We start from the raw sequence: 18311 nt of genomic DNA, 5'->3' as shown, positions 1-18311 counted from the left end.
GAAAGCTCAGCTAGCCTCGAACCACGCGAAAATTAAGGCCTGATCACAGGCACGCTTACGAACACGCATGCTCCTGGCCTCCCCTAGTTAGACGTCTTGGCAGACTTTTTGATAGCGCTTCAAAAATGCGCAAGTTGGATGTGGCTACTACCCGTCGGCCAAGCTGAAGGACGAGGCCGGTGCGCAACACGTAGCACGGTCCGACCGGAACATATGAGAGCAAACAAGGATGTCTTGTTGGGCGAGTTAGTCACCATTCATCTTGGGTACTAGGCGCGAACACACACCCAAACAACAAAGGAGACGGGACAGAGCGCCACTTACAACTGCTCTAATCGGAGGCGCACCATACATTTATATAGCCGTATTAGACGCAAGGAACACAATGAGATCAAGATTGATACGGAAGCGTACTGGTTAAATATTTATTTTCAGCCTTATATAAAGAAACTCATGGGTCCCTGGCGCACATGCTTGCTTTCTTTAAGATAAAGAAAGCCTCAATTGCTTCCCGAGCTTTTGTATATTTACTCTTTGCTAGAAGCCGCGCCCCTGCAAAACATGGCTCACAAGAGCGTGACGGGCAGGACCAAATTTGCTTGGGTATGTTTGGCCCTTCTTTATCTTGCTCTATATTTCTTTCATGTTCTCTAATTCGGTCGTTAACGAAGCGCCCAGTTTGCCCTATGTAGGAGTGGCCGCACGAGAGGGATATCTCGTACACACCTTCGGCGCACTTCATAAACGCTCGTCCATGCTTCGTGCCGCATCCTTTTTCATCTTCACGTATTCTTTCGATACGTGAACAAAAGCTTCCTAGCTTTCTGGGGGCTGAAAACACAAGCGGCACCCCACGTCTAGCTGCAACCTTCTTTAAATTGTGGGCCATCTTGCGTATATAGGGCACTACCAGAGGTCTCACCACCTGCTCTCGAGGGGTATCTTCTCCAGCTCTCACAGCCACGCTCTTCATTTTTTGTAGTAGGCTTTCGGCGACTGCCATCACAATCGAATCGGGGAATCCAACTGAAGACAGCGTGGCCAATTGGTTCTGTAAGCTAAACTCCACCCTGTGAGGCCACGATTTTCCGAGGGCGGATTTCAAGCAAAGTGAAGCAATCCACCTTTTTATTACCTTTGAATGGGCGGAGTCGTATGACAGGAGCCCTTTTTTTTGCATGAGGTGCATATGCCCAACAAATCTGACCCGTACAAATTTCAATTTTTATATCTAGAAACTGCAGGCAGTTACCCCTAGGCACTTCTATATTGAACTGCAAGCCATTTCCATGTTGTCGGAATATGGATAAATACCATGCACACTCTCTTTGAAGTGCAAACTTCCGTGCTTATTAAAAAATATAGAAAAATCACCCATATATCTAACGCTTTAAAAACTTGCTTAGCAGGTAAAACCTGATGTAAAACTTGATCCCATTGTGAAAGAAAAATATTACACAATACTGGCGCCACACAGGATCTTAGACATATGCCGGTTTTTCTGCAGAAAATACTGGTGGTCAAATGTTATAAGAGCCGATTGCAAGTAAAACTCTAAAAGGGTTAAAAAATCGTCAATGGAAACTCCCGCATTGTTCTGAAAGCAAATGGGTTCGTTTTTTTACTATACCCTCTCGGACTGCAGCAAACAGGGCCTTGTGAGGAACAGCGCTGCGCAGCTCTTTCCGAGAAATTGCCTTCAGATAACACAACAAACCCGCCCTCCTTATCGGCCTTAGGTGGTTATTCTTCAAGGACGTCACAATGGCTCCGGTTGAAGTTTCCTTGTGACGCGACGCCCCTGGTCGCAGGACTCTTAGGAGCCGATAGGAAGGGCGGGTTTGTTGTGTTAAATGAAGGTAATTTCTCGGAGAGAGCTGCGCAGGCACTAGAAAAGAATTTTGTGCCTATCAAAGTTAAAGCAACTAGAGTTAAGAGCAGTGCTGTTGCACTATGTGAGCAGTTTGGTTTAGACCGTCTTGGCAAACGGACTGGAAAAAGTAAAAATAATGCCTTGAAAGCCTTCTTTTCAGTAAAAACACATGAGCAAGGTATGCCGTTTAGAACAATAGTCACGGAAAAAGGGTCATGGCGGAAGGAGCTAAGCCAGTTTTTGTTGAAGCATTTGAGTACACTTGAAGTGGACGACCCATTTCTTACAAAGAAATCTGACGAAGTGTGTCACTTCTTAAAAATCGCAATGTGATGTTGGGCGCGCCTTTTCCGTGGATGTGGTGGATTTATTTTACTCTGTTCCTGACAAGGCCCTGTTTGCTGCAGTCCGAGAGTGTATAGAAAAAAACGAACCCATTTCCTTCCAGAACAATGCGGGAGTTTCCATTGACAATTTTCTAACCCTCTTACAGTTTTACTTGCAATCGAGTTTTATAACATTTGACCAGCAGTATATTCTGCAGAAAGCCGGCATATGTACAGGGTCCTGTGTGACGCCAGTATTGTGTAATATTTTTTTTTCACAAATGGATCAAGTTTTACATCAGGTTTTACCAGTTAGGCACGTTTTTAAAGTCTTTAGATATGTGGATGATTTTTTTATATTTTTTTATAAGGACGGAAGTTTGCACTTCGAAGAGAGTGTGCAAGGTATTTTATCCATATTCCGGCAACATGTAAATGGCTTGCAATTCACCATAGAAGTGCCTGAGTGTAACTGGCTACAGTTTCTACATATAAAACTTAAGTTTTGTGCGGATCAGATTTGTTGGGCATATGCACCTCGTGCACAAAAGGGGCTCCTGCCATACGGCTCCACCGACTCGAAGTTAATAAAAAGGGGGATTGCTTCACTTTGCTTAAAATCCACCCTCGGAAAATCGTGCCCTCACAGGATGCAGTTTAGCTTACAGAACCAATTGGCCAGACTGTCTTCAGCTGGATTCCCTGATTCGATTGTGATGGCAGTCGCCGAAAGCCTACTACAAAAAATGAAGAGCGTGGCTGTGAGAGCTGGGGAAGATATCCCTCGACAAGAGGTGGTGAGACCTCTGGTGGTGCCCTATGTACACAAGATGGCCCACAATTTAAAGAAGGTTGCAGGTAGACATGGGGTGCCGCTGGACAATGGCGCTCTGTCCCGTCTCCTTTGTTGATGTGTGTGTGTTCGCGCCTAGTACCCATGATATGAGAGCAAGCACGTCCTCAAGTGGCTCAAGCCATTTCGTGCACAAAGCAAACGCTCCGCATACGCACTATACAGTTGCACGTAGCTGCGGTCTACTACGTAGCTAGATACAGCGGTTACCGCATGGTACCGCGACGAGTCCTCTGGCTAAGCACACTGCGGCTCGATGTGGACAACCCAGTTTGGCTTATGTTTGGCGCATCGTAGGCCTGAAAGTCAGAAGTAGTGGCGTCTACGTTAACAACCAAAATCAAATTTTAACTGCGCGCCACGGTGGCGTTCAGCAGGCGGAGCCTTGTAAGCACGCCCCGTTCCGCCCTAGGCTTCGCAGCGCAAGGCATTCAAGAAGGAGCGGAAGCACCGCGAAGGTCATGTTTGATCGCCGATAACTCCGCTTCTACTGAACGCATTGAAGTAGTTATTCCAGCAAAGCATTTCTCAAATAGCATATTTTAACTTGAAATTTATTTCTCCACTTCGATGAAAAAGTGGTCCAGGGCGACTTTAAAGGCCAACTGCAACGAAATTTCACTTCGGCTAAGCTTACTACAAATGCCCATCGTATACTCTGAAACTAATCTTGGCAAAGCCTCAGGGCTGGTAATTGCTTATTATTTTATTGGCAGCTATAAAATAGCGCCTATGCAGAAGACGCGTGCATCTGGCGGCGAAGCGGCAGCGAAGCGGAAGTGGCGAATATTGAAGAACCGTACGCAAAAGTTGATCTCTCAGTTGCACTATGTTGCGCCTCGGTAGCCAGGCGCATCGCTCGCTCATCAGTTGCGAGTTGACGGGCGTCTCTCTTGGCGTGCATTCTCGCTGTTGTGCTCGTGATATGGGCTATTGCAAGAATGCCGATAGGTTGCGTGGCCATCAGATTCTCCAATACATACTGGAACACGAGCAATGGTTGTGCACTACACAACGGTGAGGTGAAAAAGGCCGAACACATATTTCCTGTCCCAGCTTTCAGAGAGAAAGCGTGCCCCGCGGCGCAGTAGGCCAGTGTGACGCGGACCACCCAACGCGCACAAAGCACGTAAACTGCAGTTCACCAAGCTCCACAAGCTACCTTTCCACAGCGCAGTCACTTACCCATCAAGATCTGCTTGGCACACGCTCTCTGGGGTGACTATAAGTACTATATGCCGCGATGGCGCACAAAAAGCAAAGGTAAGTTGTATTCAATTCATGACCATAATCTCGGGCGATCATTTCCGGTAGTGCATCATCTTTAAGATATTTTGTGCATCTCTAGATCGGACGCGTCGAAGTTGACGAACGAAATCCTTTCTTACACAGAACGAGCAGGAACCGCATGCTGCATTTGTCACGAATGGCAACGCGACGCGGCGGCAATAGTGAAGATGCGGAGGCAAGCCATGCAGGAATGCAATGCTGCCAGAAGGAAATGGGCGAAGCTTTGCGGCTTTATCACGACCGTAGTCCGGCCTGTCTGGCCGTAAGTTTGCGCACACTTAGCACCGAGCCCCTCTAGCCCGGCCGTGCCAAACCTCAGCTAGTTATCCTTTACTACATATGGCGGTAGTTGTCAGGTCGGTCGACGAGTCCGCCGCTTCCAGCGTGCCAGGCAGCGGCCAGTGAATTCGGATACATCATGCCGGAGACGTTAAGGTCGCTAAAATTTTACGCTGCCTTTAAACGTGATCCGCAGCAGCGCGGCGATCAGGTGTTGCCGCAACGCTAATGGACAAGTGCGCAAAATGCAAAAAAAAAATTATGGGGTTGTACGCGCCAAAACCACTTTCTGATTATGAGGCACGCCGTAGTAGAGGACTCTGGAAATTTCGACCGCCTGGGGTTCTTTAACGCGCACCTAAATCTAAGTACACGGGTGTTTTCGCATTTCGCTCACATCGAAATGCGGCCGCCGTAGCCGGGATTTGATCCCATGACCTCGTGCTCAGCAGTCTAACACCATAGCCACTGAGCAACCACGGCGGGTGCAAATAAAAACAAAGAAACGCAAAGAAACAGAAAAGTTGATGATAAAGTGGTAGGCGCTCATCACTCCCGCCGTCCGCAGCTCCTTTTATGCCGTTTGTGATCTCTGTTTAGTCACTTCCCCCAATCCGATGCCTGGGAGTCGATGACATCAGATCCCACCAATCCGGTGTCAGGAGGCCGCTGACATCAGGTCCCACCAATCCGGAGGTAGATCACCCTTTTCGCCGACGCCGATCTTACTCTGAGTGGGTCATAATAAGCGCATCTCTGGCTTGGACACGCGAGTTTGTGCTGCTGACAGGTGACAGCCGTATCATTGCTAACCGCTGAAACCTCTCATGAACGAGGCTCTGCCGCGCTGCCCATAACTCATCCGTGTCGAGAACCATCCCGACGAGGCCGTCGGCCCTTTAAACATAATCGGGCGAGCCGTGACCGAGGGGTGTCGCGGGGCGAACTTCCGTTCATAACAGCTCGTCCACCGCCAGGAAGAGGGCTCGAAAGGGGGCAGATCAGTGCCCCTTGAAGAAGCCTTGGCCACTCAGCAGGCTCAGCTCCGGCTCGAAGTCTTGGGCTCTCCGGGAGGATCACGTCCAATGGCCATCTTGAAGGGAGGCTTGGTTGCAGGTCGTAGGCTCGGAACTGGCATTTTAGTGACCAAGTCCGTACAGCGCCCGAGCAGCGACAAGGCAAGTGCCCAAACCCCCTCCGAGATATGCCAGGTAATCCTACCAATCCCTTAATTTATGCCGAGGTCAGAACCAGCGAGCGCTAGAAAGGCAGCCATAGAGGAGCACTACTCAAGCGAAACTAAAGAAATAAATTAGTAATTGAAATTTCAGGTCCTAAACAAAGTTGAAATGGTAGTGTGACTAACATTTTGGTAAATTTCGTTTCTGTCGTGTCTCAAAGGAGGCGCAACTCACGCAGCTCTGAGGCAAACGATAAACAAATGGAGATCGTTTAAAGCATACTTGAACAAAGAATTAAAACCCACACAAAAAACTCTATGTTCTCTATGGAGGCATAAACACTTATCAAAAGAGTAGGTCATGAGTCAGCTACTTTCAGCCACCTTTGTCCCTCCACATCGAAACGGCCTCAAGACCGCTGTCAATTTGGTCACGGTACAGCGAGGTCGAAATTCGAAGAACTAGGATCCTTTCCCGGAAACGTGTCGCGCCTCTCCAACTGCACCCCTCCGAACTGAAATTTCCACGTATCTCGTGATTCACAAGTCGCCAAAACGAAAGAAAAAGGCCACCTTTTGAACCACGTGATTCGTCACAGCGATTGAAATGGACAAAGTTACTCGTTCGGTCAGTGCAACGTGCCAGTACCAGGGCCTCTAAAGCGAAACGTACTGGGCTCTGCTGACGGCCTTGCATTAAACGAAATTCATAGAGTGCTATCTAAAAAAAAAAAAAGCTGCACTATCTGCGCGCAGAACCTTTCACAAAAAGATTGCTTTCCTCACGCGAACTATGAAAATGAAAAGTAATCCATTCTTAATAATAACAAAAAAATTGCCTCGCGTACAACCAACAAAAAGAAACAACAAAAACTACAAAGAAAAAAACTTATGTATGCACCCATTTCGACAATTACTCTCTCTTCATGCGCGCTCGATGGGTCACCGACTGAAAGCCTTTCGGCCACGCTGAGCACATGGGGTGCAAGACCTAGATTGCCCTATGCCGTCAACCGTCACTCCAAGTGCTCGCGGCTTGCTGTCTCGTCCCTGAGGGGAAGGCCGTAAACACGGGAATAGCCATTTTCCCTTTGTTCTCGTTCTCTCAGCGCACTGCCGCTCAGTGACTATTCGACTGACCCAGTTCAGACGCGCATGTCTCAGCTAGGTTGGACTTTTCAGCCGCACCCTTAATCACAGAGACGTGCTCTCTCCTGTCGTAATTAGCCTTTTGCGACGCCTCCGTTTCCTGAATCACCGCAATGAACCCTTTTTGGTTCTGCGTGATGGCCTGCCCCTTTGTCCCACGCGCGGCGATGTGGGGTCTTTCGCGACTTTTCGATGCGCCGAATACTTCGCTCATTTGATCCTCCGCCACCTGAACCAATTTTTCGCTGCCAGGTGGTCATCGAATTTGCCGCTAGAAACCCCTAGCGTCGGTTTCCCGCACTGCTTGGCCACCATGGTATTCACTCCATTTGGCGATTCGGGAACGTCGCTCAAGTGCGGTGGTACGATGAAGGTTTTCGGCGCCTCCTTTACACTGTGAAGGCTACTGAAACAAGCCACGTCCCCGCAAGGAACGCCTTTCGGAATCGCCACTGTCTCTTCTTCGCTCTCTATACTCGGCAATGCCAGAGAGTCACTCAAGTGCTCAGGCACGAGGAAGGTATCCAGCCCTACACTGACCTCATGGGGTTGTTGGAACAAGCCTCTTCCACGCAAGGAGGGCTTTCCGAGATGTCCGCTAGCTTGGTTTAAGTTTACGACTGCACTGCGCAGTCACCGATGTTGGAGTCCTGAACGATTTCCGCTCCTTTCAGCTGCGTTGAGTCCTTTCTTGGCTCTGCCGCCGCCGCATCTGGGCCTATCCTAGACGATTCCGGGAAGTCGCCCAAGTGCTCGGGTACGAGGAAGGCCTCCAGCGCCTCTTTAACGTTCTCATGGCTACTGGAACAAGCCTCGTCCTCGCAAGGGACGCCCTGCCGAACGGCCTCTCTTTTTAGACCGGCGACGGCCTCGCTTTGCTTACGCTCTATATCTGAGGGTTTAGCCACCTCGCACTTTTCATGCTCTTTCTTCACTGGCGCAACCTCAGTCTCTTCAAAAGGAGAAATTTTGTACAGGTCACTCGAGCTTTCCCTCACGCGCTTAGCAGGAATACCAAAATGCCGGAATAAAGCAATCTTGGCTTTATCGTAATTCCGGAAGTTTTTGTCGCAAAGGTGAGCCAAGCAAGCGGACACATTACAGGGAAGTACCTCTAAGAATCCTACCGACCAATGGTGATGGCCCAGCTGCACCTCTGCGCAAACCTTCTCGAAAAATTCAAGAAAACTTTCTATGTTTTCGCCGTCCTCAAATACGTGCAGCCTAGACCGTGCCTGCAGTGCCCTTAGATGATTGAGTTCCCTGTCAATTTCCTCCATCCGCATTCTGTGCTGTCGCGTTTGCTCCTCCCTTTCGCGTTCTTCCTGCTCTAGCTCTCTCTGGTACTCGCGTTCATCCTGCTTTCGCTTTCTCTGGTCCTGTATATCCTCCCAAGCCTCCACGATCTCGTCTTCATCTCTGCCATTTGCCTCTATGGCATCGATGACTTCCGCCTCCTTTAGCTGCTTCCCAGAATCAATCCCGAATTCCCCGCATATCACGTTTAGGTCCATTCTGCGCAACTTCCTCCAATCCATGGCTACCTTTCTTTTGCCGACAAGTTTCTCAAGGAATTAAGTGTTGAGGCAAGGTCTTTCAACAAGGCCTCTAACACTCTTGCTACCAGGAAAACCACGTTAAGCCTGGCAACTCTCAAGGAGAAGAGGTCGTGCACTCACCATGCCGAAGTTGAAGCGCTACGCAGACTATCTCACCGCTGCCATCCAATGTTGCGACTCGGGGACCAAAGACGTGGAATCCTCTTTCCTCGTGGAGGGGTGAGTGAACGTCAGGCTGGGTCCGATATTCAGGACGTTGGAGAATCACGTATATATTTACATAAGTGCAAGAAAATGCAAAGCAATATAAAGAAATGCAAAGAATTACACAAACGTTGATGATAAAGTAGTAGTCGCTCAATCACTCCCGCCGTCCGTAGCTCCTTTTATGCCGTGCGTGATCTTTGTTTAGTCACTTCCCTCAATCCGGTGCCAGGAGGTCGATGACATCAGGTCCCACCAATCCGGTGTCAGGAGGCCGCTGACATCAGGTCCCACCAATCCGGAGGTAGGCCGCCCTTCTCGCTGACGCCGATCATACTCTGAGATGGTCATACTGAGCGGGCCGGGTCACACTGAGCGCGTCTCTGGCTTGGACACGCGAGTTTGTGCTGCTGACAGGTGACAGCCGTATCATTGCTAATCGCTGAAACCTCTCATCAACGAGGCACTCCCACGCTGGCCATAACTCATCCGTGTCGAGAACCATCCCGACGAGGCCATCGGCCCTTTCACGATAATCGTGCAAGCCGTGACCGAGGGATGTCGTGGGGCGAACGGCCCATCACAACAGTACATACAATTGTCTAACACTCAGTCGTAGATGCCTTCGCATCCGTGTTTGTCTAGCTTTCGTCTGCCTAGTACCGATATAGAATAAGTATATCATAAATGCATGCGCAAAAGGCTAAAAGCGAAATGCTTCTACTTCTGCGGTCATGTGTGGGCATAGTGATGCATAGTCCTATGTGAATCATAGTGATGCGTGTCCTTCCTTAATCAGCCTTTTTATGCGAACTCGCAGCCACAGCGCTGTCGTGTCAATACCCTTGAGTCCGTCGTAACCATACTACACAGACAGACATGTTGCTTTTGCGTTCATGGCGTCCAGTCACAAAGAATTAGCTTTGCAGATGAGATTGTAAGGGCGACGCACGGGAATGCTAAAAAAATAACAAAACCTGTCATTCTTCTTTAATCATTCGTCTTCTGTTACCTACAATTTCATGCACGTTCCCCATCCAGGATTGCCTTTCACGGGATGCCACCAAATGTTTCGCGCGAGGGGACTCCCGCAAGCGCTCTTGGCGTCCACAGAAAAGAGTGTGCGCACAAGTTACGTTCTTCGTACTTCTGTGATCTCTTTCCGCTCTCTCACTTTTTCCCTTTCTCCGCGAAAAGTACCAAATTGCATCCATTTCTTGCTAATCGCACGCCTTTCCTTTTACTTTTCCTTCTGTCTCTCTATGCACCACGATACTCATATTTTGGAATCGGGGAGTCATCCATGGGAAATCAATGTACTATACGTATAGCAGTAGTAAATACATCTTATTCACGGCTGGCATCGGAGTCTCAAAGTAGCGTATTTCTCGCTTCTTTGTGGAGCTCCAAAATTAGCCTCCTATGCATGCAGGAAGGAAAAATGAGTGACCGGTTTAACCCTACTCCTAAATAAAAGTGACTGAAAGGGTTGTGCGCTGACGACCGCGTTATGCACGGAGTGTACTTTTCGGTGCTTGCCATACCTGCCTCGTCATTTTCCCTGGTCATCTGAACGTACGCAGCCCTCGAAGTCTGCTTCCGCGAAGTACGAAGCGCAACCACAAGAATTCGTTATCACGATGCATAAGTTTTGCGAAACTAATTAACCGTGCCACCATACAATTTAAAAGAAGGAAAATACTTCTCGCAACGCACAAGGCGTCTTTCCTTCAAAGCCGCAACCCGGTCGTGGTACAGGAAAAGCCTCTCAGGCTATAATTTAATGCCCAGGCTGCCTATAAGGCAGACGTATAGATCCCAGTTCTGGTGGACATCAAGCAAGAGTGCACAAATGGCACAGACGCTGCAAAGGAGGAAAACGGTCTTATACTCGCCTTCATCTTGGCTGTGAGTTGCTGCTGGTCGCGCCGGATGTCGGCGTTCCCAGGTGACGTGTGGCGCCACATCTTCCAGCCGATGGACGAGTAAGTGTATGTGAGCACCAGCATGGGGGTCAGGAAGGTCACCGTGAATATCACAGCCGTGTACACCTGCGACGGGAAGAGCAAAAAGTGAAATAAATGCTTCAAGTGGATTCCATTCGCCCAAGTATTGCCTTAGACCCTGACGAAGGCCCCGAAACGTCACTAAAGGAGTATTTTCTTTGAGATATCTGCCACCTGTATATTCTACCCATATATATATATATATATATATATACCTTTCGCCTAATATATATTCCTAACTTTTCGGCTCTTCGTTCTCTTTTCACGGAAATTATTAAATTCTACCATCACCCCGGGGCCTGCGTGCTTCCTACACTACTATATATATATATATATATATATATATATATATATATATATATATATATATATATATATATATATATATATATGTAAAGTTGAATCAACGAAGGAGCACACTTACGAAAATTGCATGTTTCATGGTTTTACTTTGCTGCTGTTGCACGTCCTTCGTCAGAATCAAATGCCATATTTGACGAAGTCTGTGCCACGGCCAAAACGTAAAACTATTAAAGATGCAATTTTCGTTAGTGCGCCCCTTCGTTTCTCCAAAAACCTTCCTTAAACTTATATATATATATATATATATATATATATATATATATATATATATATATATATATATATATATATGTGTGTGTGTGTGTGTGTGTGTGTGTGTGTGTGTGTGTGTGTGTGCGTGTGTGTGTGTGTGGGTGGGTGTGACGAGCACATCATAATTGGATTTCTCCACTCTTACTGCGCATGCGCGAGGAGCAGTGGTTGCGAGAGCGAAATGTGGGGACTTTCGGTCCTTGAGATTTCTCTTCGCCTCGGTACTACGGAGAAGAAAGTTGTTAGCTCCGTTTGTCCCTAGCCGAGCTGGCAGACAATGCGTGGCCGGCAAGGCGATGAAGCCGTGTCCGAGGTGAGTTTGTTGCTTTCTTTTATTTATTATTATTCTTTTTTGCGGCGGTAGCATATTAAATTCTGATAGTCGCAGGGGGATACGTTTGGATGTCAGGCGTTTTCTCGGATGACTTCAATGGCAAAGCATTACGTCTTGCCGATGCATTGTTCATTAGTGTCGTTGAGCATACCACATCTTTCAGGGGAATCGCGGGAACAGACACAGTTTATGAATTCAACTGCCGTGCCGATGCATTAGTTCCTAATGTAACTGAGGGTACAACACACTCGGAGATTCGTGGGAATGGAACATTTCGTACTCTGTATTTGAAAGTACTAAAACTTGCGTCGCCACGCAATCTGAGCCGTAGATCGTTGTGAGAGCTGTACAGCCACACTGGCAAAACACTACGCCCTGTTGATGAATACGGAACAAACTGTTTAGTGCAATGCGTTTGTCACTGGCTGACCACAAATTAATCGCTATCAATGTCGTATAATGAGCATTAAAAAGTTCTTTTCAGCTCCTAATTTGTGACGGATGAGCCGGCTGTGTTTACATAGGTACGGATCCACCTCCAGAGGGTCATCACTGAACTGCATTTTTTTTTTACAGGAGCATGGACACGTTCATAAATAGCATTTTTTGACTGACTGCACATAGGTTACTAGGTTTTTGATCAATCTTTTAAATCATCCCCACCTGCGGCAAGTTGTTTTTCCATCCACATTAATTTCCATTAATTTATCGTTTGTTTATTTCATTTATTAAGCGCAAGTAATTTCCCCTATGTTGTTCTTGGTGTCAGTGTTTGTTGGCTTCTTGTGATGCATTAGGCACGTATTTCAATCTACGAATTGTAGCTATCAGAAAGCAAGGCATATCGACTCGGAACGAATTTTCAGGACTACGGCAGTTTCGAGATATTATTTTCAATGTTTCCGATTAAATGCACTAGCATTACAGTTACTTTTGTGCTTCAAAGCATAGAACAGGTTTTTTTTGGAAAAGTAAGTGGTACAGTGAATATTTATCGCAAATTTGCAGGCGCATATCTCGGAACACGGTGCTATGCTCAGAATCTCTCCAAGTCGACATCGTTCGCGTACACACGAGCTACAATTCGTAGATTAAACTATCTGCGGTAAATAATTAATTGAACATAATTTAGCATAATTCGTTAATTATTCAGTAAACCATATTGATTTCTAGTAGAACTAAAGGCCGCTTACTCTAGAAATTTAAATAGTGCTATTGACCGTGGACAATCTCTAGATATTTGGAGCGTCAAAAAAATATAACCCGGTATATCATACGTGCAACGATGATAAAATTTTTATTATTGCTTTCAGTTCAACTTCATTTGTCCCCTCGCGCGAAATATTAGCAGAAAATCAGGCAACACAACTTGATGAATAAATTCAGCGGAATGCTGAAATTCAGGTACTGCTAGAAAAATGCTTTGCGCTGATTTTACCAAGAAGTCCGCGCGGCAAATAAAATCACCCGCCACGGTGGCTTAGCGTCTGTGGTGTTGCGCTGCTGAGCACCAGTTGGCGGGATCTAATCTCGGCCGCGGCGGCCCCATTTCGACGGGGGGGGGGGGGGGGGGGGGGGGGAATGCAAGAAACGCCCGCGGCCCGTTCATTGGGGGCGCGTTAAATATCCCCCGGTGCTCAAAATTAATCCGGAGTCCGCCATTACGGCGTGCATCATAATCAAATCGTTGTTTTGACACGTAAAACCCCAGAATTCAATCAAAATAAGGTGGAGCGATCGTCAAAACTTTTCCCAATCATTATATCTCCGAAAACACGCAAGGAGAACGTTCCTACGAGGGGAAAATGCCGCTTGAGTGCAGAGAAGCACACAGCCCGTCCACCAGCGGTTATTCTTTTTTCCGTGTTTGTTGAAAAAGCGGCAAGTAGCGTCATCATGTCGGGCATTTTGTAAATATGGCTACCTTTCATACGGGATAAAGATTGTACTTACAGGAACTTTCACGGAGAATAATTTTGTGTGCAGGTTAGTGAGCGAATGCAAATGGATGAGTCACTTTAGAAAGGTTGCTGTTGAGACAGCCAAATGACTGCAAATTGCCTGCGTTCTTGGAAGTATGGCAGAAGTCGGTACGTCAGCGCACGCACCGCTGAAAGCACAGCACATGCACGTCGCTGATGCCCTTAGACACGCGAAAAGTCTCCTTGCATTGCCAAACTCGATACGAACGAAAAGCGGCACAATGTCGGCACCGTCGTAACCGTGTACATTAAGTATTTGTCGGCAAAAGGCACCGTTCGACGTACAACGAAGACGCCTTGCCTTAATTTTATTTACTCCTGAAGGAGAGGCAAAAGGACGAGGAAGGTACTGGGTGCAGGTATAGAACTGCAAATACAGGCCTGCCTTCCATCTGAGCCATCTCGCAAGGAAGCAGGAACGAGTACTGTGTTTGCAGGATGAATTCACATTGCGAAAATAACCGTCGTCAACGCGCCATATATAATCGAAGAAAAAGTTGCCGTTCATTAAAAATTATTCATTTCCTCCAAGTCGTACCAACATTCATTGAACGAGCCATTCGAATATACGCCTTGGGAGATATTAAAGTAATTTTCCAGACGCACTAGCGGAAGTATACTCTTGTATTGGAAGTAGTCTTACATTTACCATCTGACACTGCGTATAAGGGCCCGACGTTAGGTCGTTAAGCGTATACTGTTTCGTAATTTACTACTGTGAGGAACGCAATACCCCAGGCGTTCACGGAAGTTTGACAGCGGTTGTGGTTGGGTAAGTGCGTGCGCGTGCGCAGTGATATCTCAAAGCTGTCACTAAACTGCTCCTTGACAACGAATTAAGGGCACGCAAGTTCGTCCAAAGTGATTAACCAACTCCTATTTTTTTCTTTATTGATGCTTGCGACTGAGCTATGCATGTTTTTCCAAATCAGTGACTGAGTCGATTCCAGTGAGAATAGCATTACTTACAGCGAACCCAGCATGCGAGCTTCGCAGTGTTCGCCTCCATGTTCAGTTTCAGTCAGAATTTCCGAGGGCGGGGCAATATTACTCGCACAACTCCAGTCTGCATCTTCATATTTCCTTATATATACAGGGTCTTTAAGCGACCACTATAAAAAAAAATGCCCCTGGCAGATACTACAATTCTACTCCATGAACTGGTCTACTCGATGAGGTGGACATTACTTGCTCAAAAAGTTGAAATCGATAATGAACCATTCAACAAGAATGTCCTAATTAAGTTTTTAATTAATTGCCTTAGAGCCCATATTGTAATGGAAAAATTCTAGCGGTAGAGACTGCAATGCATTTCCACGTGAAAATAATTATGTGGATGACAGTATTTACGCGATATGCGCCGTCAAGCTTCCGGTAAAGATGCAACCTCGTTCCACTTACTTTCTAAACAAAACGTCATTTTATGCATTGAAGCACAAAAGTAACCGGAACGCCAATGCATTTCTCCGCAAAGTTCGGAAATCAATATCTTGAAACTGGCGTCATCCTGAGGAATCGTTCCAAGTGATTCCGCCTTGCGAACTCCTCCGCTAGGTTTTGTAAACTGAAATAAGTGCCATAAGGTAATTAGTTTAAAGAATAGTTAGAGGCGTTTTGTTAATTAAAATAATATAGGGTTTTAGGTGCCAAAACCACTTTCTGATTATGAGGCATACCGTAGTGGAGAACTCCGGAAATTTCGACCACCTGGGGTTCTTTAACGTGCACCTAAATCTTAGTACACGGGTATTTTCGCATTTCGTCCCCCATCGAAATGCGGCCGCCGTGGCCGGGATTCGATCCCGCGACCTCGTGCTCAGCAGCCCAACACCATAGCCCCTGAGGAACCACGGCGGGTGCGTTTTGTTAATTAGTCGATTAGTATTTCAAAATTTTTGTGCACGTAATGTCCGCCTCTTCGACTAGACCAGCTTATGAACTAGAATTGTGCTGTCTGCCACAGGAAAACTTAAAAAAAAAATTTAAAGTGTTCACTGAAATACCTGATGCATCTACCACAAAGAATTCCACGACAGTCTTATAAAAACGCCTATTATCGAACAACCTTACTGCCATTTCGAGAGGTGCTGCTGCAACCAGCTGAAAGCTGAGTCATTGAAGCCTTTAGATCACTGGGAATATACAAATCGATCCAATAGTTTCATCGCGAATCGCCATCTCCTGGCCGAGAAAGCCTGCAGAATTTCAACGTTTCCCAAGACTCCCATACTTCAAACATCACCCGCAATTTGGAGCGGGTTCTCGGCCGTAAGTAATGGTCCCGCTTGCATGAAATTTCTAGCACTATGCATGTAGTTTGCTTAGCTTACTCTTACCCGAAGCTTTTCAATTGTGTACACGACCATTCCGTTTCTTGCGCCTCTGTAGTACCACCGTTTCCCGCTTCTTCGGAGTCTTTCTTCGTGCGATTCACTTCATGCCTCCTGCGTCGCTAGTCTTCCTCTTCCGTGGCACCGGTGTATTTCCGTCGGATGCATATAGTAACGTGCACTGGAACGACTGCTTTGCGAGTCATTACTTATATAACTTGAACTTATAGAGCCGCGATGTACTGACGAAGCAGTTTGAGCGCTAGTTTACTCAACCATACGACGAAGTTTCGACAATAGCCGAGGTGCCTTCTTTTCGTCATTTATTTATTTATTTATTTATTTATTGTGAGCCATGACAACATGAGTGATCGCGTGTCATCGCAACTGCGGCAGCACACGACAACGGAGCGGTTGCATCTCGCAGTCCCTGTGAAACACCTGTGTGCAAAGAAAGCGCAGAATAATGCGGCCCAAAACGCATTTGTAAAGTTTACCTTGAACTTCGATGTGTTACTGCGTCTCCTTTTTTTTAACAATGCTAGATGTATACAAAAGTTATGAACTCCCTCATGTGCGGGCATGCACTTTCTTAAGCAAAGTTATACCCTTTTGCCACACTACAAGAATCGTCATCTGGCTTGTCAGCATTTCCTTTCTTTAACGCGGCGAGCCCGGTACTTCCCAGTAACGAACGGCATGCGCGTTATCAGCATAACATAGCATTCCCGACAGGAAAGTAGCGGGCGCGGCGTTTTCAAGAAAGGAAACGCAAGCAAGGCAGATGACGATTATTGTTGTGTGACAGAGATACATCCCAAAGGGTGTAACTTTGCCTAAGAGTGCATACATTCATGCGGAATGTTGGAATCGCAGCAAGACTAAATTCAGGCGCACTGGTGCGTGCTTTTCGGAGGTTCTTTGTAGGCAAACCTATCGTAGCCTATAGGTACTGCAGAGCGGAAAAAAGCGCAGCTTATTTTGCTGGCATAACGCAAACACATGGTTCACCTGGTTGGCTTGGCTTCACTCCTGCGAATGCTAAATCTATGACAGGTCTGTGTTTTATAAAATGCAGTGTGCGTACATTACCGCCGTACGCAGCTGTTGCGTATACGCGGAGCAGTTGCCATCATTCAAAGTGTTATTAAACACATTTCCTATCAATGGGCTGCTTTCGAAAGCTCTACTAATAGACATCTCATGTTCGAAAGTTCCCGCCACGTTTGCTCGCGAGTTTCCCAACTCATCAATCCATGTTGTTCTATTTCTATGCCTTCTCCAACTGTTTTCGTACGCTTGGTATCATTATGCGACGAACGCTCCACGAGGTATATTCTGTCATACCATACGTGTCTTCCGCAGCTCCGCTGATATGCTTCATTTCAATTAGTATATAATTTACTCAATATCATATACTCGATTTCAATTATTTTGCTTTTCTTGTTTCGCTCTCTCTTTCTTTCCCCATGTTTATTTCTCTCCCTCTCTCTCTCTCTTTGTAGCTACGCCCAGCATTTTTTTTTTCTCATCGTGCACTCAATTCGCCGTCGTGTGCTTCATCAGCTTAAAGCAACATCCAATTCTCCATCGTTACAACCAAGATCTCCGCTGTTTTCAGCCCACGATATCTCTGCCACACGACGGCTTCAAAGCTCCATCGGGGTGAGTTGCAGAGATCCAGTCTTAGTGCACACTGATTTCTGGATGAGCGCGCCCGTACTCATACGGTGTAGGACATGACCGGCATATGTTTCGCAGGAAGAGATCGGAACACGGTGGTGAATGTGCAGGAGCGGCGGCGTCTCACCTTGCCGGCATTCTCGTCCCAGTTTTCGTGGCAGTCGTAGTAGGTGCCGTCGGCCCAGGTGAACGGTGTGGCCCGGCCATGAACGAACTGCACGCTTGACAACAGCGCAGCCACCACCCAGATGGCCAGGATGATGTAAGGGCCACGCTTGCGAGTCCACCGGAAGCTCAGAGGGGACATGATGGCGTAGTACCTGCGTTTTTAAATGACCAGAAAAAGAACGGGTATTACAAATCAGACGGGAACAGCAGGGGTAGCATTCCTGAAAAGAACATGTTCAAAGAACATGTTCTTTCTTTAACATTTGTCCGGAGCGCACGTCCCTTCAGGCATACATACGCATTTGAGTAATTACGACGATGTAACTTTAGACGTACCACACCGAGCAGCAACAAAGTTGGAACAGCAACTACTCAGAAGCACCCAACTTGTTTCTAGACAACAGTGACTTTTTCAACGACTTAGCTGTTGCCAATTTGACCTGCTTCAATAACTTGCTTGTTGTTAAGAACGGCCAGCTG

General features: G+C 46.9%; 1 protein-coding gene across 1 annotated transcript in view; it reads right to left on the bottom strand.

Annotated features, from left to right (window-relative positions):
* LOC126548340 (RYamide receptor-like) overlaps nt 1–18311 on the bottom strand; it is a 409825-nt gene that overhangs the window by 84426 nt on the left and 307088 nt on the right. The window contains exons 2-3 of the mRNA XM_072285022.1: nt 17791–17983; nt 10609–10764 (exon numbers count right to left, since the gene is read on the bottom strand). Coding sequence (XP_072141123.1) covers nt 10609–10764; nt 17791–17983 — 349 coding nt within the window. The remainder of the gene's footprint in view (nt 1–10608; nt 10765–17790; nt 17984–18311) is intronic.

This window comes from Dermacentor andersoni, chromosome 1 (assembly GCF_023375885.2).
Source record: "Dermacentor andersoni chromosome 1, qqDerAnde1_hic_scaffold, whole genome shotgun sequence".
Taxonomy (NCBI): domain Eukaryota; kingdom Metazoa; phylum Arthropoda; class Arachnida; order Ixodida; family Ixodidae; genus Dermacentor; species Dermacentor andersoni.
The sequence above is the reverse complement of the archived record's forward strand: the minus strand, read 5'-3'. Positions and strand labels throughout refer to the sequence as shown.